The 27413-nt window shown below is 34.3% G+C and overlaps 1 protein-coding gene across 4 annotated transcripts in view; it reads right to left on the bottom strand.

Moving 5' to 3' along the window:
• Positions 1-26460, bottom strand: part of Tip60 (Histone acetyltransferase Tip60) — a 65549-nt gene extending 39089 nt beyond the window's left edge. For 2 of the 4 annotated variants that reach the window (XM_069831134.1, XM_069831136.1), the window contains exons 1-3: positions 8752-9150; positions 8448-8505; positions 1225-1293 (exon numbers count right to left, since the gene is read on the bottom strand). In XM_069831134.1, the coding sequence (XP_069687235.1) occupies positions 1225-1293; positions 8448-8505; positions 8752-8796 (172 nt within the window). In that variant the 5' untranslated portion in view covers positions 8797-9150. Of the gene's footprint in view, positions 1-1224; positions 1294-8447; positions 8506-8751; positions 9151-15327; positions 16895-25408 lie in introns of those variants that run through there. The other 2 variants (XM_069831137.1, XM_069831135.1) reach the window with 2 other exon arrangements.
• Positions 26461-27413: the final 953 nt, after the last annotated feature.

Genomic DNA, 27413 nt, shown 5'->3' with positions numbered 1-27413 from the left:
CCGGGTTCAATACCCGGCCCCGGAACAATTTTTCCCTCGAAGTTATTCAAATTAACTTTACAGGGAGTTATACCTGGAAGCTTGATTTGCATAATACACGTCACTGTACGTAACAGAAAACCACAATTTAAGTCACACAGAGTTAGTGTGCACTCAATGCTGGTTACTTGACAGTTGTCAGCCCACTTTGAGGTCTATGGATATAGAGGGAAAAATTGGATCGGTGTCGGGTAGAGTTCCCGGGTAGCTCAGTGGGAGAGCGTTGGTATGTTTAACCAAAGGTCCCGGGTTCGATACCCGGCCCCGGAACAATTTTTCCCTCGAAATTATTCAAATTAACTTTACAGGGAGTTATACCTGGAAGCTTGATTTGCATAATACACGTCACTGTACGTAACAGAAAACCACAATTTAAGTCACACAGAGTTAGTGTGCACTCAATGTTGGTTGCTTGACAGTTGTCAGCCCACTTTGAGGTCTGTGGATATAGAGGGAAAAATTGGATTGGTGTCGGGTAGAGTTCCCGGGTAGCTCAGTGGGAGAGCGTTGGTACGTTTAACCAAAGGTCCCGGGTTCGATACCCAGCCCCGGAACAATTTTTCCCTCGAAATTATTCAAGATTGCTGATCTCTGCAGAAGACACTGTTCCACTGCATCTTTCACACCCCGATTGGAGTTGAATCAACATTCCTTCAAACACCTTTTCACTGGTCAAAGAATTGTAGCCACAATGTGAAAAATTGAGACTATATGAGGGATGTTCCAATGTCTCTCATCTGAAGTCATTGGGTTGTGATTGTGGCATTTGCAATACTGGGCTTAGCACTGTCATGAAGAAGAAGGAACTCCCAGAGACAACTTCCTTTGACACTTGATCCTAATGGCTGTGTGAAGAGTCATGTGCTGCCACATGTCCACTGAATCTATATCTTCCTTGCAAAGGAACTTAATCACAGCCTGTTGTGTGTGTTTGGATGTATCCACGCACAACCTTATTTCACTTCCCTTGCTTATGTTCTTGCTACACTGAACGACTAACACACTAACATGGCAATACACCATTATCAACCTGTACAGTGTCGCTATGATCTCCCACAAAATCGACAGTGTTGCCAAGCCAGTATATGTTTCATTTGAAGGAAACTAATAATAGTGGTGGTAATAATAATAATGACCATGATTAATTAAAGTTCATTAAGAAGTAATGAAATTCATAATACTTACAATCTACATAGTGTACATAGTAGCTCTTCAATCCTCGCACTTCTCTCACGCTGATTATCTCGGCAAGAGCTAAAAATAAATAGATGTCTTATAATTAGATTAACATGAAGTGTTTCAGATGCTAACAACTTTATATATTGCATAGCTATGTACACACATGCACATAGCAACACTAAATTTTTAGCCTAAAGTCAAGCACTAATATAATTAATTTAAATATTTTTAAGCGATTACTGAATGATACTGTAGCTACTGGATGGTTATCTACATCTGTGATTCCCCCAATCGGATCTCCGGGCGAGGACTACTTTAATGGTACAGAATCAACTAAACATCTTACAATGGAATGCTGGAGGTATAACTCGAGAATGTGGATGCTTTAGCAAAGAAGGACAGCACTGGTACTTACAGACCTGTTACTAAATCTACGTATTACTCTGTGAAAAGATTTATTAAATCTACATACTTAGACTTCAACAAACAAAATTTGATAATATAATCTCAAGGGAAAAAATGGAACTCTCTGGATCACAATCCACAGTTAATTCCCGATTTACCACGAAAATCGTCTGTAGCTGCATTTAGATTGGCAACAGGCCATGACTGTTTGGCCAAATACCTGCATAGAATTGGAATATATCAGTCCCCTAACTGCCCATTGTGCAACTCAAACCAAGAAATGGTTTCGGAACACCTCAAAATCTGTGCTTCAGGGGCTGACCATGATAATATCTTTGAAAAATATTGGAGTGCAAGAGGTCAAATGACTTTATTGTCAAACGCCTGGCATTAGAAAACAACAGCTGTGAAAAATGTAGACAGCAAATTTTTGTTTGGCGAGATTCACAATGATATTACTTGATAATCACCTTACAGTTCGGGAATACATCGAAAAAAGAAAGGTCAAATAATCTTTTAAAGGGAGGGCGGGAAGTAAGGGAGTCTAATTAATTAAATATCTGGTTTCAACTGCAATCATTGCTGAAATAAAAAAAAATTAGTTGATCACTGACAAAGCATAAATTAAGAACACAATCAAAATGACAAGTGCAACAACAACAACAACAATAATAATAATACATTATTATTATTATTATTATTATTATTATTATTATTATTCTTTTTCTATATAGTTTCGCAGCAGTGTTGAACTGTAACAGCTATAACATAATGGTTTAGGGACATATATTTCTGTGTTTTTAACTCTGTAAGGTAAGGAAGCAATCCTTCGAGCAACTATATGAATATATGCCCTTGATGTTAATGTACTTAATACAAGTTTTTGATTAACCATTTCAGTAATAAAACAAATCCGAATTAAATCTCTCCCCAGTAATATAATTATTTATTAGTTACAGACAGTTTTCCTAAAGCACAAAACTCAACAAAAATTTTGAAGCCATACACAATTACTCACACTCACGAAAACTAGTACAGTACTCTAAAGAAAATTATAATGAATGTATTAACTACTACAATAAAATTACATTATAGAACTGAGTTACATTTCCAATATGAAATGCTTTGTCAACCAAACAGCATTTTATTAATATCGATCAGAGCCTATAAAGCAAATACTGGGTGAAAAATCCTCCATACATCACCTCCACTGCATGTGGGTCTTGGGCTAGACAAGCCGATAACTGAAGTGAATGGGTGTCAAGAAGTCCGCAGTAAATCTACCTACAGCTTGTCATGTAAGTTATTACTAATAAACAATTAAAGAATAAAAAACACTTAAAAAAATCTACCTACAGTTTGTTGTGTAAGTTATTGCTAATAAACACTAATTACATTTTGAATGGAACTTCGATTTGGAATTCGGACACAAGAAAATCTCTCTTGAAATAATCTCCTTACAGCAAGAGCCGATTCTATATGCACAAATGAATCATACATCAATACTCTTTGGGGAACAGAATACCTAAATTGAGCCATATTAACTTAATTAACACAATGCATTATGTTGCCTAAAGAACACGTGCCTATCTTGTAAGTGTATAACTCACACCAACACCTGACGTGAAATTCAGCATGGTGGCCTCCTGCCTCGGGAGACTTAGCAGCTGCTTCTGCTGACTAGCCATAAGCTGTGAAAGCACTGGCACGCAAGGGATTGTTCACCCTGTACAATATATCTAATAATAACAGGTAAATACAGAGATTGCACTAAAAAGTTTTGCTCCATAAGAATAGGAAAAGAAACAATCAGTTATGATAATCCTGAGCTGTTATTATATCTGCTTTTGTAGGCGAATTTTCTTTGATAAATAGGTGTTATGTTGTTTTGTTTGTACTTCTATTGTTAGTCAGTATGTTTATCTTTTTTGCATCACAACATTATCTTTTTTTTTTTTTTTTTTTTTTTTTGAGGTTATGGATTCCCCATTTCTTAATTACAAAGTTTACTGTTTTTATAGGGTTATACTGTTATACTGAACAGTAACTGAACATTATTTCACTGCTGTTGAGGTGATGTCTACATGAAGATGGGATTACATTGAGAGATGCATAACTTTAATATATATCTTATTTCAATATTTTGTGCACATTAGTTGGCAGTATAAAAAATATAAAAATCAATCTTCTTAATATATCCAGCTCCTTGCTGACAACATAAAGTCCTCTGTAGTCTATTCAGTTGTTGTTTTTCACGAGAAATGAAAGGTACTTTGATCGGTATTCATTACAGATGCCTGTTGTTAGTAGCCAGACGTGGGGTGTAGTCAATATATACTGCAGGGCTGTATCTTCTGCAACTGGTACTGATGATTTTAATTTACTTTTTTTGTGGTTTATGGATGGACAGTATAGAAGAATGTGTTCCAGATCTTCACCAGGATTATTACACCACAGACAAGTAGGATTAACAGAAATGTGAAATTGGTGTAGGTACAATTGAGTGACAATGTGATCCGTTCTGGCTCTTGTTAAAAATGTTTGAACATGTCTGGACAAGTTTTTGTACATTTCCAGGTCATTTGGTTACTTTTGTACAGACTGTAAAATTTTTCCTTTGCCAGAAGAGAGCCAATTTTTTATCCATAGGTTTGTAAAATGAGACTTTACTGAAGCAAAAGCATTGGATAGAGATATCACTTGAAGAGGTCTTGGTTGTAAATATGTTGCCTGTTTTGTTATATTATTGACTTTCTCGTTTCCAGGTATACCACAATGACTAGGTATCCATTGAAATGTTATTTCCTTTTGGAGTTCTTTTAGTTTACTTAGTTGTTTCTGAATTGGAATAATTCTATGTGCATATAGGTTTGGTACATATTATAATATATCAAATATAGCCCCCTTGGAGTCGGTAAGTATGCAAATAGATTTTTCAGAAATTTGAGTAACACACTGAAGAGCAGCATCAATAGCTAGCAATTCAGTGTCAAGACTGGAGGAGGATGAACATGGTATGAAATAACTTAAGGTGATCCTTATATGTACTGCAGAGTAGTTCTGTGGAATCTAACTTAAGAATGTATGGAGGATCATTTTTGGAATGATTTCCTGCAAAATATAAAAATAAAGAATATGAATATACAGAAATGTATATTTAATATTCTTGACACAAGTGAGGCAAAGTTATATAGAGATACAAATTCATTCATATCAAAATTTACCTTATACATTCTGCTAGGCAGTAATAACATCCCAGATTTTCTAAGAAAAAAGGCTGTCGCTATATTTCGTTTAACCACTTGACACGATTGTCTCACCATTCATCTACATCGGATTAATATCTACCAGCATTCACAGTGCACTTTCTGTAGAAATCAGAACTCCATCATGAATGAAGAATATTTGCTACAATGCCCACCAATAAAGAAAGTAGATGCTGATTTACCATCGCAGCTCACCAAATACTATTGGAATGCCCGCAGGTAAATGGAAAAAATCCAAAATCCTTAGCATTGGTCAACAACAACGACAAAAAATTTATCTATACCATTTTCCAGGTCAGCAATGTTAACAAGAAATGAAGTAATCGAGCATCACCATACTGAGAGTAGCTTCATTCTCCTGACACAAGTATGTCCAAATTATTTCAAACCATCAATCAAGCTTTGTTATTTTCAATTTTATTGCATTTGTTCTCGTGATTTTTCAACTATAGCTCCAGAAAATTTATATCCAGCAACCCGTAAACTAAAATATTCCGAAAAGAGCATTTCAGATTGTAAACTTCTTTAGACTGTAAAACTTAAAGTTAGTGCCAAAAGAATATTAAACAAAGAAAACCTCTCTTAGTAACAAAAGTGAAAAAATCTTCTTACCATCCCATTTTGACAGCAATAACATGCGCAAATTAAATATAGGCCTATTAAAGATATGTCTCACAAGTTTCATTCATAAAATAAATAAACAAAGTATAAAATAGAAGTTACTAGATTATGAGAAGTTCAAATTCTGTAATAACTTTTCAAGAAAAACGTGTTCCATAAGGACATCAGAAACAAATCTTAAATTGTTATACTTTAAACAAATTCACACTCTTTTGGCATCTACGATGGTTGTGCCTTACACTTTTGTTGAGAGAGACCTACATGACAATTTTTACAAGATTCTTAATAGTAACAGATTCGAATAATTTTGTTATGTTCAAACATATCTATTAGTGCTTTGTGTCATTGGTTGTATTCAACAAAGCATGATGATTTTAAATTGCATTGTTTGTACCTGTGCTATTTCTAAAACAGTCATTCCTGGTATATAAACGTTTTGTATTTCATTACAGGTTATGAATGTTAAGTTGAAATGGAATGAACCAATTATCAAATATGTAAAAGATTAACATCGGATAAAAGTGACTGTGACATAAAACCTCTTATCATATGGTCGGCATGAGTGCAAGAATCCTGCTGTTTGTTTTTTTATTCATAATGTTTTCTCAAGTCAACAGGCCTAATTACTAAATATGACGCATATATAACTTAGCTATTTGCAGTAAGGTTACAGTGACAAGCATAAATTAAATATCAAATAGTAATAAAGAATGTTGTGAATATGTTATGTATACTTACTTACTTACAAATGGTTTTTAAGGAACCGCAGGTTCATTACTGCCCTCACATAAGCTCACCATCGGTCTCTATCCTGTGCAAGATTAATCCAGTCTCTATCATCATATCCCACCTCTCTCAAATCCATTTTAATATTATCCTCCTATCTACATCTCGGCCTCTCCAAAGGTCTTTTTCCTTTCGGCCTCCCAACTAACACTCTATATGCATTTCTGGATTTGCCCATACATGCTACATGCCCTGCCCATTTCGAACGTCTGGATTTAATGTTCCTAATTATGTCAAGTGAAGAATATAATGCGTGCAGTTCTGCGTTGTGTAACTGTCTCCATTCTCCTGTAACTTCATCCCTCTTAGCCCTAAATATTTTCCTAAACACCTTATTCTCAAACACCCTTAATCTCTGTTCCTCTCTCAAAGTGAGCGTCCAAGTTTCACAACCATAAAGAACCGGTAATATAACTGTTTTACAAATTCTAACTTTCAGATTTTTTGACAGCAGACTAGATGACAAAAGCTTCTCAACCGAATAATAACAGGCATTTCCCATATTTATTCTGCGTTTAATTTCCTTCCAAGTGTCATTTATATTTGTTACTGTTGCTTCAAGATATTTTAATTTTTCCATCTCTTCGAAAGATAAATCTCCAATTTTTATGTTTCCATTTCGTACAGTATTCTGGTCACGAGACATAATCATATATTTTGTATTTTTGGCATTTACTTCAAAACCTATCGCTTTACTTGCTTCAAGTAAAATTTCCGTGTTTTCCCTTATCGTTTGTGGATTTTCTCCTAACATATTCACGTCATCCGCATATATTGTGTATATTAAATAAACGTTGTATAATACAATATGTTAAGTTCTATAAGAATGGCACAGGCTATGACAACGTCATGAAATCAACACTTTTACCATTCCAGCTTTAGGAAAATTTGGTAATGCATGCAACTAACAATAACCGCCGTCATATCTCAACGAAAATATATGTAAAGACATTGAAATAATTAATATTGAAATATAAAAATAAGTATGAAATAATAAATCATTATTCTACAAATGGAAACTCCTGGTCACATAGAATTACAAGATACAGTAATATAGACACTATACATTAAAAGGAAGATTCCATATCATATTAATCTACTACAGAAATAATGACTGTAGTTCTTCAAGTTAAATGCGTAGCAACTTTAACACAGAAGAAACAACTTTCTTTTGCTTATCTTTCTTGGGCTTCCATGTTGCCGAGAGATCCAGAACGAATTCCTAATATTGAGTCCTCAATGTTACCACAGTATAATAACAATGAAGTAAATGGTCCACTATATATATATATATCTATAACTATTCTTTAACATTATATATATAGGCTATATATTACAAATGCACATCTTGTTACTTATTAGATGACAGCAAACGTATGCCTGTTACGAGTTTTAAAATTATATTTAGATTATCAATTTTAATTCGAATCAATATTAAATGGTGACACTCATTAAATAGCCTATATGCATATTAAACGAAATAAATTTTAAAACCGCAGTTAAAGAGAGGAAGTTATAATTTATAAAACAGTTATATTACCAGTTGTTCTGTATGGTTGTGAAACTTACTAAGGAAAATATTTTGGACTAAGAGGGATGAAGTTACAGGAGAATGGAAAAAGTTACACAACGTAGAATTGCAAGCATTGTATTTTTCACCTGACATAATTAGGAATATTAAATCCAGACGTTTGAGATGGACAGGGCATGTAGCACGTATGAGCGAATCCAGAAATGCATATAGAGTGTTAGTTGGGAGGCCGGAGGGAAAAAGACCTTTGGAGAGGCCGAGACGTAGATGGGAAGATAATATAAAAATGGATTTGAGAGAGGTGGGATATTATGTTAGAGACTGGATTGATCTTACTCAGGATAGGGACCAATGGCGGGCTTACGTGAGGTTGGTAATGAACCTGTGAGTTCCTTAAAAGTCATTTGTTCGTTTTGTATTAGTTTTAGTTAAAAAGAGATGGGGAACCCGAGAGATGTTCTGTAATTTCAACATTGCTACTATAACATAACCTCAAATTCTCTTCATTAACCTGATTTTTCAAACAACGAATTAAATTTGAAGCGTAACACTTTACAAATTGGTAATTGTTAAAATAACACTGTCTTACAAAACCTATCCAACACTAGGAACATACTTACGCCAATCGTCCCCTCCTTGCATTCTGACAGGCAGTCGACATCCTTCGGTCAGTGATGCCTTAAATGAAAAGTACAGGTGTTGTCAACTAGTAATTGTGACTGAAAAATTATTTTCAATAATTTTACAATAAGTATGACATGACAAGTACTATGTAAAATGTTAAAATAATTATTAAATGAACAGCTTATAAGCTCAAACATAACCTCAAATATATCATAAATATACAATATTATGTCATCTTATCCTAATAATACCAAGACGATACTTAAATACTGATCATCGTTCTACACTAATATTACTTACTACTGAATCACAAATGGTTTCTCTTTCATCCCCGTCCTCGGTCATTTTTATTCAGTTAAGAATGTTTTATATTTTTCTTTCTTTATGGTCTTGGTCTTCTAAATGATACATGCAACCAAGTATTATGTTCAGGGTCGCCAACTATACGTTAGTGAATTCTACATGCAAAAACAAAGTATTATAACCATACATTAGACAATTATAAAAATATATATATATATATATTTCTTAGGTTGTTTGACCCGTTTTAACGCCACCAAACCAATTTTATGGTTGTGAATAAGTGAAAGCCTTCAGATGAATTAATTTCCAGTGATCACGTATCGAAAAATCCATGTAGTGGAGGGATGTTCAACCCATTGCTTACGGGATTACACTCTCGTATAATCTCGTAAGCAACGGTTCAACCACTCCACTTCCTAGTTCCACGAGCCTTGGCTTGTGGCGGTTCACTCGAATTTTGTTTCAAAATGCTATTACATTTTCAGTGAATGAAATTACGACTTATACGCTTATACCATAAATTAAGCATTTTTACGACTATTTGTGCTTTGTTCATTTATCCCGCGCTTATTTCCAACGCTAGAATGGAAAATGAAAATAGCACGTCTTCATATATTGCTGGAATTAAAAAACAAAGACCTGAAGTGAGATGCCGTCCCTTTTATTAACGCATAGATTTAGTAATAATTACATTTATGATAAGTTTAACTCAAATATTGTAAACCTATTTCAATATAGGCATATTTAGAATTTTTAGCAATTCGGTAAAAAAACGTTGGGCAGTAAGACGGACATCAATGATATCGAGGATCAGGTACAGGTTAGTTTGGCTTGTTGAGGTTTTTGGGTGTTTTTTTTTTTTTTTTTTTTGTAGGCATACCAAAAGCCTGAACTAACCGAACCTAACTTAACCTGTCTTTGATCCTCGATTATGTCCGCCATATCGACCAACGTTTTCTACCGAATTTTTTAACTATTAATATGTGCTATAAATGTTTCTTTGATGTGCTATCCTCAGTGATGAAATAACTACAAATTTGTTTGTTTACTAGTTTCTTAGCCCAAAGTAGAGGCTTGTAAAGAGTTATAAAATCCTTTGCAAAGCTTCTTTCACAGCAGAGGCAAATCCAGGACTCTTACTTCACAAATGTATGCAATATTACAGCGTTCTGACATGGAAAGATAGGCTTTCAGGATTACCAATTGTAATGTTTTGAATGGAAATTGATTTAAAACTGTATTATTATTATTATTATTATTATTATTATTATCATCATCATCATCATCATCATCAACCTTTCAAGTAGTAGGCCTAGTGACCTGTTACAGTCTCCAACAATTTCTTGTGGTCTTCCAATTAGCCTTTTCCCTCGTGGTGTGTAGTGGTGTATCTGTCTAGGTAATTTGAAGTACTGTAGCAAAGCCAAATTAACTTATATAACATATTATAATTTCCGACTTATTGACTACAAAAGTTGCTGTCTGCCATTTACCTATTTAGTTAATCTACCTACCTTCTACACACTGTTCCAAACTGGCTGTTGTATTAGGTCTGAGGTAAAGTGTTGGACTGCTGATATTAAGATCCTAAGTTTGAAACTATTCCAGTTTTTCCTTCTTCTTGTTATGTTATTCTACGTTTAAAAATTAATCATTTATGTTCGTTCTCATATGTTTAAAATAATAAGAGAGATGTGAGTCATTCCACGTCAAATCGCACAGCAATAAAACACGACCTTCTCGTAAATGGTCGAATTTTTTTTTTTCATGAATTCCAGACATCAAACAAGGAGACCCGTATTGTTTTATTTTCACAATTATTAATTATTTGTGTAGTTATGACTATTTGAAATTACGCAAATTATGCGCACACTGTTACAAAAACTCACTTGGAACTCTGTGTCTACATATAATTGAGATTTGCGGTTTGGCGCATTTGAAAGACTAAATACAACACTTTTTATTACTTTAGGCTTATCACAAATAAATTTAAAATTTGGCCTAATTTTTTAATCATTTATTTTTCAAAGCAAATTTACTATATTATATAGCCAAGTTAAAAATCTGAAAAAAATATAGACTTGTTCCCTGATGTATTATCTGTAAACTACTGCATTTAGAAATATGGGATCTGCACACATACATTTGTAACAATTTATTTTCCGGAGGCATGCACGCGCTCGCGAACCTCAGCTAATGAACTACTTGTGGCCGTGGGCTAGAAGGCTGCCCACGGAGAGTTTTACAAAATCCCCCATTGCATATACGCCACACTAAAATACAAATACATTCATTCATCAAATGATTAATACCTTAAGGAACAGTTAATATCTTATCTAAAGTAATTTTATTATTGTCAGCTCAGCTGAGAGGGGGAGCCCTTCACAATGCTGTATGTTTATACTGTAATACAGCCAAGTGATTAACGATAGCAAGGCTGGGTAAGGCAGTAAAGAGATGGCAGGAGTCAAAATATAGAAGAGAAAAATAATCAGTCAGGGTGAATTTCATGGAGTGGCTTGACTTTTATACAACATTAGTGACAGCAAAGATCGCGTAATATATAAGAAGTGTTTAAATCCATTTGATCTTCCTAATCACACTTTTAAAAAGAATAAAAATACACTAAGACGCGTAAGTCGCGATTTATTGATAAAGCTCAATTTAAAGGAGTCTTTGAATGTGCGAATATGTGATTCTTTCCGTAAAAAATCTATCAACTTCCGAATAGGTCAGGTGAAATTGTATGTGAAGCCCGTAGTTCTTGTGATATTAATAAACATGAATCAAATGAAAATGCGGACAGAGAAAGTGATTATACCAGTTCTTCTTCTAGCAGTCATATGGATAAAGCGCTATAAATCAGTAATATCGAGGAATTAAACAAGAGTTTGATGTCAATAGAATCCCTTATCAAGAAAAGAAAACTACAACGAAAACGATACCCTCGTGAAAATTAAAAAAAAGTAAAAGGTTCCCTAGCAAGTAAAGTTATCCATATAGAAGATGCATCGTCATCCCTTCAAAAGTCGGCCATATTTTGTTTTTGACGGAATGCAAAGAAAATGTACAACCTGAAAATTACATATATGTAGTTATTGCAGACGTTTCTGAAAATCATTAATTTGTAATACAAGATTCAGTACAAGGTGTGCATTGGAACAAATGCCAAGCCACAATACATCCTTTCGTAGTATATTTCAAAGAAGATACAGAAATTCGTCACAAAAGTATTGTTGTCATCTCAGAAAGCATGAAACATGACACCGATTCCTTTCACTTTTTCAATCTGAAGAAATTATTTCTTAAACCAAGAATTCAACGATATGAAAAAAAAAAATCATCTACTTTTCCGATGGATAAGTTCACAATACAAAAACAAAAATAATTTTAAAAATAATTGTTTACATGAAGACGATTACGGAAATAGCGCCGAATGACACTTCTTTGCAAAGCTGCATGGTAAAGGTCCATGTGATGGCACTGGAGAAACTGTTAAAAGATTTTCCACGAGAGCCAGCCTATATAAGATCCTATAACAACACAAAAAAAAAAAAAAAGGTTTGATTGGTCACAAAAAAACATTTCTAACGTGTCATTTATATTTTGTCCATTGAATAAGCACAAAAACCACACTGAAAATTTGCAAGCCAGACCCCACAATCTAAAACCAATAACTGGTACATTAAAATTACATTCTTTCACTCCGTTGTCAGAAAACTGAAGATGTAGTACAACAATTTACTTTCGAGAAAGAAAGTAGGCGAATGAAAATTTAAAGTGTAGTGTAAATGAAAAAAAAAACGTTTAAAGAGCATAATGTACAAATATTTGAAGATATAACAAGTAAATTAGCAGTGTTTTCTCGAGTGACTTGATCCGTACTGGGTGTAATGTTGCAACGTTCACTCGTTCATCCAGCGCCGATAAACCTCCCAGCGCGCTTCAACGCTTCCCGTTCACTGCTGCTGCACCGACCGCTACACATTGTTTCGTAAGTAATTAAATTTCCATTAAACTATTGGAGATCCCATTGTGATTTTTTCTGGAATTATTAAGAATACTTCAGTGCACCTAGATTTTTAATACGGCTATTTCACATTGATATCTAACTTTTAAAAATTGAATCATAAAAAAATATTTGTAATAATTATATTAAAATTAGTTAGTAAATATTTAACAAAAGACAGTACTTTAAGCTTTTAAATGCATTTTTCAAAAAAAAATTTAACATCAATATCGTCAGAAATATGACGCTTTAAATGTTGCATTGTGCGATATTTTTAACGAATTTTAGCATGCAATATTTTAAAAACATGTGGACTTAGGAGGAAATAAAAACACACTTGTTGGTTTATTAGACCCATAGAGTTGGTAAAAAAAAATATAAACGCAATCATAAATATGAAGGTCAAAATTTGTATAATTTTGTGTGATTTGACGTGGAATGACTCATGTATTGGTTCTTTTCTCAATTTAGTCCTTTACTTTTTTCACTAATAATGGGTACATGACTATTCATCATTTATACATACAAAGTCAGCTATGCAGACCAATTTACTGACAGTTATTGCCCATAGGAGGCTGATCTACATTACAGCAGTGATAAGATGAGATTATGGAGATAGTTAGAATAGCAAAGCTTCCGTGTTACCTGGAACACAGGCTTGCTCAACACAAGTCATAAATCAGGGATATGCTGGAGATTGAACCTGGGTCCACAGGATTATGAGTAATATGCTATAGCCACTGGACTGCCACAAATAAGAAATACTGTATCAATATTCGCTTCCCTAAAGTCACCAAGCTTTCACCAATTACTTTTAAGTTGTCATCACTATACTCCGTTCACTTTTAGAATGGGTCCTCATTTAAACAAATTATATCCATCTGCCACAAACCACACTTGCACAAAATCAGATCAATAAGTTTGTTCTCCATTCCACTACTTTTCTGTGAGTAGAATATCTAGTAGTCACTGGCACGTGGTTAATGTTTACATTAGGATGCAGACTAAGAGCAGACAGCCTTTATATGAACATGAAGACACATTCATTTTAGTTTCCATAGTAAAATTAATTTGAAAACAGACGCTCTAAAACAAAGCTACGCTTTGAATAAAATAAAAGTGTTCCATCTGTAGAGATATAAACGTAGTCTAAATACAGGTAAAGATGATGTTGAAATAGTAACTCCCACTGTAAAGCACTATATTAACACAGAAAAAAAAAAGGAAGAAGAAGACGACAGATATCAAATTTAGCACATCTCCATTACTAAACCAGCATTGTACCTTTGACCTACCAGAAGCAGTTTGAAGCAGTGGTAGATAGCCTAACTGAAGAAGCAATAGACAGCAATTTTCGGCTAACAATAACTTAGAGCATGTATAATTTAGCTTTGCTATACTTCGTTTAACATAATTACCTTCCATCCAAAACAGTACATCAAAATCGGTAAACTCCCAAAGGTGTGTGTCCCCTCTTTGTCAGTGGGCAGTAACCAAAATTTACCTTTATTTTAGACTACATAAATCCACTTCTGCTTGTCATAATCTTCACTTTTGCTCTGAACGGCTCAAATAAATAATATACAAATACAATTCCTATTTTCTCTTTGTTTTTTTCTCTCTCTCTCTCAATCTCTCTGTTCTTCGTATATACATTTACAGGCAAAATATATATTCATGTCATTTAAATTTGTATAATAACGACCGAATCATTAGCCTAGTTTATATGAGCCGTTCAGAGCAAAAGTGGTGGAAGTCAAAATTGACGTACACCACTTCTTCTCTGAATGGCTCATATATTATATAGTATAATCCCTCTTAAATGGCACCAAAGGGACCAGGCTAGTTCCAGATACGAGACTTTGCCGTATAATTGAATAAATACCGGTATATACAAAAAAAAAGTTCGTATTTCATGGTGCCAAATATTGAAACTGCAGCCATCTGAAGTTTATTTCTCTATCACTTGCTCGTAACTGAATAAACATAAAAACTGTGTGGATTTTCCTTATTAAAGCACATCACACAACACAAATAATACACTAATAAAATTCTAGGTTCGAATATTCACTGAAAATGAAAGTTTGTGCGAACTTCCTAATGTGGCAACACTAATGGCCCGAACATAAAACACATCACACAACAGAAATAATATGCTAATTTTAAGTTCGAATATTCACTGAAAATGAAAGTTCGTGCGAACTTCCTAATGTGGTAACACTGACTATACAACGTACCTCTTACCAAAAGGAAGACAAATAGCTAGTGGTATGCTCATTGGTGTTAGAAATAACCTCACATCAAATTTCAAAATTGTGAAAGAAATGAATGAAACGGACAAGACAGAATACTTTTCAATATATTTTGTTTACAATCCTCCAAATAACAGTCCTGATTTGAATATTTTTGATATATCACATAAAACTGTAATAACGGGAGATTTTAATGCCCATTCCAAATTATGGGGATATAGAGACCAAAATACAGCTGGTAAAGCAATGGAAGATTGGTTAGATACAAATGAATTGGAACTTGTATTCAATAGGGATCAAGAGGCTACTTACATGCATTATATAGGCTCCACATCCAACCCTGATGTCCACATCTGTGCAGTAACGATCAGCGCGTCTGGCCGCAAAACCAGGTGGCCCGGGTTCGATTCCCAGTCGAGCAAGTTACCTGGTTGAGGTTTTTTCTGGGGTTTTCCCTCAACCCAATATTAGCAAATGCTGGGTAACATTCGGTGTTGGACCCCGGAGTCATTTCACCGGCATTATCACCTTCATCTCATTCAGATGCTAAATAACATAAGATGTTGATAAAGCGTCGTAAAATAACCTACTAAAAAAAATCCAACCCTGATTTAATACTAGTGACATCAAATATAGCTGAAAGAACACACCGAGAAATATATGAAAGTCTCGGATCTGACCATAGAGTCGTAATTGCCAGTATTAAAGTCAAGGCAAAACCACCCACTGCAAGAAATCCTGGAATTTTAAAAAAGCTGATTGGAAGGGATACAAAAGTGAATTGGAAAACAGATTACCAAACGAGATCAAAATCAAATCTAGCTCACCAGATACCATTAATAACGATATATGCAAAATTCTGATTACAACAGCAAAGAAATATGTCCCATTTTGGTCAAAAGAGTTACAAAAACTAAAAGTTGAACGAGAACAGGCCAGGCAGGTAGCAGAAATCAACAAGGATAAGGAAAGCTTTCTTGATTGGAAAAATAAAGCTGCAAGATTTAGGAAGGGTATATTAAATGCCAAATGAAATGCATTTGATAAGTTTGTAGAAAACTTATAAACAAGATAGTAACAAAGTTTAAAAATATGTTGTTGTTGTTTTCTAATGCCAGGCGTTTGACAATAAAGTCATTTGACCTCTTGCACTCCAATATTTTTCAAAGATATTATCATGACCAGCCACTGAAGCACAGATAGTTTAAAAATATGTATCTACTGTACGGAGAGAATCTACATATAAACAACCAATAAGATACGGACACAAAAATATAACAGATGATTATAAAATTGTATCAGCTTTTAATACATATTACTCTGCTCCTAAACTCTCAAGACAACACAGAAAGCTACAGAAGTCAATGAAATTAGAAATTAAGACAAAAATGCAGGTTCAGAATCAAAATGTTACCACTACTGATGAAATTTTCTACCACAACTTTAACCTATTAGAGCTAGAAACTGCCATTAACAAACTTAGTAACAAAAAAGACCCAGGCCCAGACAATATCCACCCAGAATTCATCCAACACTTAGGCATTAAAGCAAGAAATGCATTACTTGACTTCTATAACTATGTTTGGAACACCTCCGTACCTGCAAATTGGAAAAAAAGCAATATTATTCCAATATTGAAACCAGGAAAGCCAGCAGACAAAATTGAAAGCTATAGACCTATATCACTAACAAGCCATTTAGCTAAAATCATGGAAAGGATGATATCAGAGCGATTAAACTGGTTTTTAGAAACAATCTTCTATCAACACAGCAAGCCGGATTTAGGAGAGATCACACAACAAAAGAACAAATAATCTTACTAAGTCAAGCTATTAAGAATGGATTTAATAAAAAGAAAGATACATTAGCTATATTCGTTGATTTGAAATCAGCATATGATAATGTGTGGAGATACAATCTGATTACAAAGCTCCAGAAACTAGGCATAAAGGCCAATATGTTAAGATGGATCTCTGAGTTCATCACCCAAAGATTTTGTTCTACAACTTATGGATCAGCAAGTTCTAAATATAAACAAACTCACTGGGGCTTACCTGAAGGTGCAGTATTAAGCACAACACTATTCAGCATATAATTATATTAACGACCTACCACAATAGCTGCAAAAACATGACACTAAAACAGCACTCTTTGCTGATGATTTGGTTATTTGGACGTCACATAAAACCAACGCAGTAGAGAAACTTCAAAATTCCATCCAGTCATCATTAGTGGCACTTGAAACCTGGTGTTCAAATAATATGATGTCAGTGAACACAAAAAAAAAAAAAAACAAACTTTCAACTCTTCTCATTACGAAAGAAACCAGTGAAAATAAATCTAAACTATAGAGATGATAAGTTACAAAGAACTGAAAATGCAAAATACCTGGGTATACATTTCGACAATAAGCTCACGTGGAGAAATCACATTGAACACATCAGCACAAAGGCAACAAATCGTTTTAAATTACTAAAAAGACTGGCAGAAACGAAATGGGTAGCTCAAGGAGTACACTCAACACAACCTATAACACATACATAAAACCTATCTTAACGTACTGTGGTGAAGCACTAATAACCTCATCAACCACAAATAAACAGATATTAGAACACACTCAAAATCAAGCTTTACGCCTCATCACTGGTGCAATCAAAACTAGTCCAATTGAAGCCATGCAAATAATCACATCTAATAAACCAGTTGTAACAGACCTTGAAACACAAGCCCTTTCAACCCATGAAAAATTAAGAAGGCTTTCAAATTGGGATAAATGGAGTAGATACAAAGATTCTAAATTTACATTGAGGACCCAACACAGATACATACTAGAGGTAGAAAAGCTTAAACAAAATCTAGAAATACCAAGTGAAAAGGAAAACTTGATGTCTCGATATAATCCACTTAATAACTTCAAAGTAGACTGCTGCCTTGATCTTGATGAAGTCTTCAACAAAAAAGATATAAATCCAGAAGTAGCAAAAGCCATTGCCCTACAAACAATTAATAGAAAATATCCACAAAAGGACTGGTTGTACATTTACACTGATGGATGTCTCATGGATCAAAATGAAGGAGCTGGAGCAGGAGCTACTTGTCAATTCTTTTCTCTTTATAAAAATGTTGGCAAGTACACAACAAATTTTGATGGTGAAGTTGTATTTGTTTGGCTAAACCAGCGCAAAAACATAGTCATCCTGTCTGACTCCAAAGCTGCAATCCATCAGATCAACTACATCCCCTAAAATGGAAAAAGTAAAAGAAATTCATTGCATGGCAAAACAAATTCAAATGCTAAATAGAAAAGTGGTCTTCCAATGGATCCCGCCCCACTGTGGACTGAACGGTAACGAGAAAGCAGATATGTTAGCAAAGAAAGGAACTAAAATCAACTTAAAAAGAAATTTCAAGTTCCCATATGAATCAATAAAACGAGTCATAAAAAGAATAAGTAACAGCGAACAGGCAAAACATCAAAATTCAAAATGGAAAGAATCATTCAAAGATCCAAAAGTAATTCCTGTTCTGCCTCGAAAATCTGCTGTGGCCATGTTTAGATTGATTACGGGTCATGATTGCCTCAGTAAACACCTCCATCGTATTGGAGTACTGAATTCACCTAAATGCTTACTGTGCACCAGAGAAGAGGACATGGAGATGGAGCACTTGGCTAATTGTGAAACTCTTGGGACATTTGTGGACCTTCCATCAAAATACTGGGAAGTAAGAAGGATGACTTCACACACACGTGCGCGCACACACACACGCACACTATAATGTGGTAACATAACTAAATGAACATAAACACTGTGTGGATTTTCTTCATTAAAACACATCACACAACACAAATAATACACTAATTTTAGGTTCGAATATTCACTGAAAATGAAAGTTCGCGCAAACTTCCTAATGTAGCAAAACTGATGGCCCAGACTGCGGCAATGTGGCAGATTTAAACTTTTTTTTTTTTTGGTTCAGCCAACAGTGTCGTCGTTTTGATATTGCCAGTTTGGGTGCCATTTACGAGGGATTTTATTGTATATGCTATCGATTTACTGCTTCCTTAACCTTGGCAATATTTTGAAACTACATACAGGTTGCATTTCATTCTAATTTTAATTTCAATATAAAGGATCATCTAATATGTTCAGATCTCAAGCACAGATAACAGAACATTTACAGAATGCTGGAGAAACTGGGTTCCAAGAACCTGTAAGGCTGAAAACTCCAGATTTCTAACAATCTGAAGAGGAGTGTCATTTCTCGTTGGAGTTCTGGAATACATATTCGCACTATTTATTAAGCATTCTAGTTAACGTCATGGTATATGTCAATCATGAAAACTCTCAGACTCTGAGATCTTACTGGTATGAAGTCAGTATTCCAATCTATAGTTAGCCAGAATGGTCAAAGAGATGTAGTAACAAGACATTAGAAATAATCTTTTCTTTAAAGAAAAAGTTAAAACAAGTAAGTAGGACAAAGAGTACAAAGAAGCTATAAATATTTCCTTAGTGTCACTTCTATCACTGAAGTGTACTCGCTCTTTTGAAGGAACCTTCCACAGCCTGAGTAGACAAGGAGAAAGAAATGAATGGGTACAGAAAGCCTTTTAGTCACATTTTTTTCAATCTCAATGATTAGATGTGGATATTTTCAACACTTTGAGATCTCGAACAATGTAGTCATGGATATATGGCACATCTACATGTAAATCAGTAGTTATTTTACTTTTACTTTACAAAATGCAATGAGTACTTACACCATTCAGATGTTTACTGTTATTTATTATATACGGACCTGAATTTGATTTCATATGAGAGGAAAAAAAAGATATCAGCCATGAAATAAACAATTATTTGAAAATAACATGCATAATAAACAATGTGTTTAAATCGCAGAAAACCATAAAGAAGACATAAATACACTACCTCCCCTCACACTTTTATATATGATCAGAGATATATAAAAAAAACAAGAGCAGCACAAATGGAAAATATATAAGAAAAACAGCAAGTTATTCTTGGATAGATCACAAAACTAATAGAGAGACTGTAGAAGAATTGAAAGTAGTTCGTGTTAAAAAAATCGAAACATATAACAAAATAGTTTCAACATGTATACAGAATGACAAGAAACAGACAACCCGAAATTTTAGAAAACTATGCACCAAAAGAAAGAAGAAATGAGGGAAGACCTATAAAACGAGTTTTGGAACAGTGAGGCTGGAACAAGTCAACAAGTACTGTAGCCTAACTCTATGAAAGCTACGTGACGATTATTAGTGACCTGAATGTATTGAGTCTCTTTTATAAACTTGTAAATTATTATTAAAATATTGGTATTTGTTTATATCAGTGGCACCAACTTACATAATCCCTCATCTAACCCATTCTAACCTTGTCACAGTCCTTGCCTCCTGTCACTCAGTTATCCCCTATCTATCCTAACCTAACCTATTGTAACCTTTAACTCGCAATATTTACAGAAATACACGCTGGTGGAGGGTAAAACACAATCCCCACGATCAGATGCTACCACTAAGGTAGGTGCACACAGAATAAGATTTGGCATGGTGCAGTGGATTGCGACATGACATTTTGCTTGATAGTCTCTCACAACACCCTGCAATAGCTTAACACTGTCTGTTTGCGACAACTGATCTGCTGGTTGTGTGGGTTTGGAGAACTGCCCTAGCCTAGAAAATAGGACGATGTGCTTTTGTGGTGCATTGTTACCCTTTTGGAAGAAGAGCAGAATAAGCGTAGATTTTGTGTAGATCCATGGAATAAAGACGTGATCTAAATTGGTTCATGCAAGAACTGAGAAGTGACAAAAAAAGTTTCACTACAGTGAGTATCGCTACTTTTGATTATGAACTATATTAAATCAATAATGAGTGATAGTAAAGAGCAAAGAAGAAACCTACTACCTGGTGCTTTCATCTCATTTGCAATTTCCTCCCACATTTTAAAAATTGCATTATTGTCTTGATATTGTTTCAAAGTGAGATTGTACAGAACGGGTCTGTCTCGTATTAAAACAATTTATTATTTATCGAGCTCCATTCTGAACAATGTGCACTACACAGCAATAGGAGCTGTAGATAGTGGACATGGTTACTCATGCATGAGTATGCTTTAGCCATCAGACTGTTTGTTCACGATCAAGTTCAAGCTGTCATCCAATGTCATCTCCTTGTGTCTGGTCTCATCTTATACTGTGTACATCTCATCATAAGAAATCAATGGGAGTCGAGTGCCAACGGACAAAATATTGTGTTGCACCATGCAGCATATGATTCTGTGTGCATCCAGCCTAATATGCGCCAAATACAGTAAAGACACGTTGCCATTAAAGTAAGTACTGTAATTACAAACATACTGATTATATTATGAAATTATGCACAACTTCGTCAACAAGGAAATTAAAAATGTTAATGTCTTTTCTCAGTACTCATGAATATCTGACTGAACATTAATAGCAGCTGAATATTGTTATTAGTGATACTCATTTAGGGTGACCAGATTCACATCGATAAAAAAAAAGAGGACACAAAGTTCAAAAAGGAGGACATTGTTCGAAAAAAGAGGACAGAAAATATGTACTTTGATTTAGGCTTAGACCTATATTATACTTTAACTTACGTCAATATACAGTACAGATTTAGGCTTATATCATACTTAAAAGTATGTTAATATCTACTTTATTACAAAATAATTACGATAAAACTTAATAATAATAATAATAATAATAATAATAATAATAATAATAATAATAATAATAATAATGATTTTACAGTTAGCTAATATGAAAGTCAAGGGAACTATAATTATTAAGGACAGAAAATATCTATTTATATTTAGGCTTAGGCCTATATTGTATTTAAAATTATGTCAATATCTATTTTATTATAGCATACTTATGATAAAACTTAATAATGTAAAATGATTTTACATATTATGAAAGCCAAGGGAACTATAATTATTATCACAAGGAGAAGCAAAGAGTGTTAAGAATATTGGCAAAGAGTATATTCCGTCGATTCTGCTGCCAACTACAGGCAAATTGCTTGAAAAGGGCATCAAATCAGATACCTAGTTTCAGAATATCAGGCATACAAGTTACGAAAAGGAGGACATTTCTTGATTTTTTTAAAAATCCGCCCGGACCCCGGACAAAGGCCTAAAAAGGAGGACATGTTCGGATAAAAGAAGACATCTGGTCACCCTATGCTCATTGCACAGTTTTATGTAGTTACATGGTCTAACGTCCTTGTAATTGGACTGAGCATCATGATGGATCTTTAAGACCTAATAAAATACACTGTGATTTAAAATGATGGAAACACTTTCATTTGCTTATTATGTATGTATGTATCCAATGTCTACCCACTTCACTTTACGTGATTCGGGTTCCGCATATTGCGGATAGATAGCTGGACTGTGACCCATTTTCTAGTTGCACACCACTTCAGTGGGCCACGTTGTACATGATGTGTATCTGTGGAGAGTTATGTCGTGTACTAGGGTGAGTGTATGTGTAAGTGTAGTGTATGTAATGAGTATTTATGATGATGAGGAGGGAGAAGGGTAAACCTGGTGCCGGCACATTGCCTACTCCTGTCGAATAGCACCAAGAGGGGCTGCCAGGCTTATCATCCCCATCCAACAGACGAATCACTATCAACAGTAACATATGCCTTCTTTTATTATAAAATACACAATAACATATTGTGCAACAATTGTTAATGAAATATTTAAAATTCTACCTTACTGACGTGGAAAATAAGTTTCAAATCTGATTTACTATACAGTATAAAGATGAAATTTTAACAATAGTAAATACCAACTTAAAAAAATTAACTTGAAATATCACAAAATACTTTGTTATACGTAGTGAAAGCAACACCTATCATTACATTGCAAAAGAGCCAGTAAGGGAAATACTGTATTAGGCTATAGGTCCTCATCGGCTATAATGTCCCCTTATTTTTTGGAAGTCAAAACACAATATTTTGTAATAACTTTGTTTAATTATATAGTATATCTATATTATGTGGCATAAAAATAAAGGGTATTTTTAATCCACTCCCAAGCTAAGTGATTTTATGAATAATTTCGAGGAAAAAATTGTTCCGGGGCCAGGCATCGAACCCGGGACCTTTGGTTTAACGTACCAACGCTCTACCAACTGAGCTACCCGGGAACTCTACCAGACACTGATCCAATTTTTCCCTCTATATCCACAGACCTCAAAGTGGGCTCACAGCTGTCAAGCAACCAACGTTGAGTGCACACTAAATCTGTGTGACTTAAATTGTGGCTTTAGTGACGTGTATTATGCAAATCAAGCTTTACAGGGAGTTATACCTGAAAGCTTGATTTGCATGATTTTATGAAGTTTGCGCCTATAAGACCCTCCTCCAATTTTGTAAATAAAAATACAGAAATAAGTCGAGTAAATATGGGAGTATGAAAACTTAAATAAGCTTCAAAATATTTATTCATAATTCCAGATGAAGTTATTATAAGTTTAACCAGCTTAGTAGAATATATCGATATTGTACACAGAATTGATCTAATACATCCAATAAGTAAAAAGACTGACAAACCAGAGGAAATTGAAGTTATTGTATTGGTCACAATAAATGAAAGGTACCCAGAAAGTGAATGGTTGAGAATATTCACAGATGGATCTCTCATAAACAATGGAAAAGATGCAGGTCCCCACTATAAACACTTCTCACTGTATCTAACTCTTGATAAAAATGCTAACCATAATAATGATGAACTGACATCAATCAAAGCAACACAGCATCAAATAAAAGATAACAATCCTCTCAGAAACCATTATAAATTACAGCAACAAAACAATAAAGGATATCCAAAAAATAAGAAGCCTAATAAAAATGATAAAAATAATAAATAAAAAGTGATACTATACTAGATACATGCCCATGTGGAAGTTATATATATAATGAAAATGCTGACCTGCTGGCTATGATAGGGGCCCATGGTGAAAGGAAAACCAGCAGGACAATTAAAGATACCCAAGTAGATTAATAAAATGAATCACTATGTTGCACCTCAACAACGACTTACAGAGGAAGAATTGTTAAAAGACAAACATATCAGAACATCTGCAACAAAGCTGACTATCTCAACATGCCAAGAAAAACTGTAATGGCCCTATTCAAGATGGAAATTGGTCATGGCTACCTTGCCGTACATCTATGCAAGATAAACAGTCTATCTACATCTAAATAGCAATAAAGACATCTTGAGGAACAGAAGCCATCTTTGAGAATTTGAGGGCCTGATGAGCAGCAACCTAGTCACACTATATAGGAAAGCCAGGGAGAAAATAATGCAGATCAACTAATGCCCAGTGTCATTGGACTGCCACCATTACCACTGCTATTTGCGCTGTCAGGCTAAATAAGTGGTAAAATAGAGACTCCACAGTATGTCATTTGCGTTCTGCAGCTAAAAAAAGACAAACTTATTCTTTTTTAACAAGATGGCACTCTACCTCATTTATATAATAAAGCCCACATTTCTTTCAATGAACATCTACAACTTCATTACATTGGACATGCCATCACCACTGATCTGAGTATCGTACTTGGCCTCCCTGATCACTAGATCTAACTTCATGAGACTTTTTTTCCTTTGGGGGAATAAGTGATACGTGAAGGACGACATTTATGTGCTACCTGTGCCTCAAGATCTTAAAAAAATTAAGGCCATTGCATCCATAAGCATACATATGTTGAAGAACAGCAAGAATTTGACTATTGCCTTGATATATGAGGACCTAACATTCTGAGATATTGATGAAAAGCACACTGCACAATGCATGTTGAGGTACCTACAACACCGTCTTTTGGCGCTCGAATGAGTCACTTACAGTTGAGCTATGACAAAGACATTAGTATGATATTCTCATGTGGATGTTCCTCTCTCAGATTGAATAAAATGAAATTTGAAAAAATTGGCATTTAGCACATTTAGAATGTTAGATCTTCATATGTTGTGACATGGAGTTCCCACAATGAATGTTTTTTAAGTGTTAATTAAAACTTTAAGAGCTTTGTTAACAATACTGATGTACACCATGTTGTTGTATAACTAAGTTAATAGTTACTTTATAATAAGCATTTGGATCACCCTTTATTTAGAATGGTCTCCTTCAGAAGAGAAGTAATGATGAGTGGCCCATGCCATATTTCTGACACACAAAAGAATCTTGTCGCTAAATAAGTGGCCAAGTAATAAAATTTGCCAATTACTTCCAGACCATGTCAAAATTCAACTCCGCCAATCATTATCCTCACCTACAACTCTATTACCAGTTGTAATATAATATTACATTTTGTGTGTGCTCCCACCTCAGAAATGAAACTCTTCACACTTCCAGACTAGTAGACTCAAGGTAGCCTTAATTTATCATATTTTGAGGTACCGGTATTAGTAAGCATCCAACCAAACAACCATCATCACAGGCTGCAAAGCAAAAGTTATACATGATGAGTCATGTTTTGTAACTGAGCAACTATTAATTTTCAGAAATCATAACATAACACAAAATGGGGTAAATTTCACTTTCAAGTATTATTAGAAATTACAGTATATGTTTAATGAAATAAATAAATAAATAAACAAGTTCCTGTTTGCGTGTATCAATCTGTAAAAATACAATAGCATGGGCTGATCATTTTTACACACAAAAAAACCTTAGCTTGTTATGATCTGGGGTAAATTTGACTACATATATAAAGGATGTTAATAATAATTATGTTGAAGAAAATCTTGAATATCGTTATCACTTCCATCAGAGTATAAGTATATTGGCATCACAATATAAAATGTATTTCATACTGCAGCATTTTATGACCACTAGGATATTTTCAGATAACTTAACATGCAAGTCTAAGTAAAGTAACAGCTAAGCAATTTTGTCTCACTCAGCCTTGACAATACTGTTCCTATGCTCTTATTCAACATTCTATTCTCTTCAGTGACAACCAAGACACCTTTATGATTACAGTCCGGTTGAAACATGAATGATACAATACTCATCTACTGCATAAAAGATTTTTTTTATCATACAAATGTTGTCAGGAATTTTGTAAGTAGCCCACATATATAACAGATTTTTAGAAGGAACCATACATATAAATTACGAAGACATATGGACAGAAGAATGGACAAATAAATGGCATTCCAAAAACTACTTCTCTAGTGCCATAGTGTCAAGGATGGAAATGTGTACTTTCGTAAAATTCTCAATGTTTTTCTTTTTTTTGCAACGTCATATAGTTTCTTCTTATAGGTACTCTCTATGATGATGATAATAAAGTAACAGTTTGTACCTTCTAAATATTTCTTAATTTGAAAGAAGAAAAATGTTTCATTATACTGGTACTGCAAGTAGCCTATCTAATGGTATTTGTTTCAAAACCATCTTCTGTATAAACTCTTAAAAAATTAGTTTTAAAATAAGTAAGTCTAATATAGAAGTGCTTATTTACTTTACTTACTTATTTTATTGTTATTGATTTATTTTATTTATTAAGTTCACTTCATTCTACATGATACCTAATATTACTGATGGTTCAGAATGAAATGCTTATTTCTATTGACTTTTACAGGATGTGGATTCCAATAAAGTGTACTCCCAAATTGTGTCAGCCGCAATAGCAAATGTAATTCGAATGAGCATAGGAGATTCTGGAAGCTTTCGTCAAGAGTGTTATAAAATATTGAAGGTAAAACTGACAATAAAATAGTAATAGTCTTCATTAAATAACGAATGTGTACAACTTTCAGCTGTTTTTTTATTTGTTCTGAAGTCCTGGTTTGGGACCTCGCAGAGTGAGGATGGTTGTGGAGTGTTGGTGGAATGATGATAATTGTGAGGGGAAATGGGAGGACCCAGAGAAAAATCCTCGCATCTATTTTGTCCACCACAAATTCCTTCATAACCCAAACGAGGAATGAACCTGGGTTGTCACTGTGGAAGGCAGAAAAGCTAACCACTAGGCCATGGACGAGACATAACAAAATCCTATACAGTGTGGTAAAGAGACTGACATGAACTGATGCTGCCATCTATTAGAAGTAAAAGAAATTCCAAGAAAGATTGAGTCTATAAGTAGGTCATCATACAATGCTGCCAATTATTGGAAACATTGTGTGATTTGAACTACACATTCCTCTTTTGTGTATCATGAAGCAAGAACGAAACAGAGTGAACAAAATATTGTTTGACTGAACAAAAGTTATGTAAGCATTTCGAATGGCGTAGCAAGTTATATACAGAGAACTATTTCTAACCATTTTACTAAGGATACGCTATAGGAGCTAAATGACAGCTATCAGCAATATGAGATG

The sequence above is a fragment of the Periplaneta americana genome, chromosome 7, assembly GCF_040183065.1.
Source record: "Periplaneta americana isolate PAMFEO1 chromosome 7, P.americana_PAMFEO1_priV1, whole genome shotgun sequence".
Classification (NCBI taxonomy): Eukaryota; Metazoa; Arthropoda; class Insecta; order Blattodea; family Blattidae; genus Periplaneta; species Periplaneta americana.
This window is presented reverse-complemented; position numbering and strand designations above follow the sequence as displayed.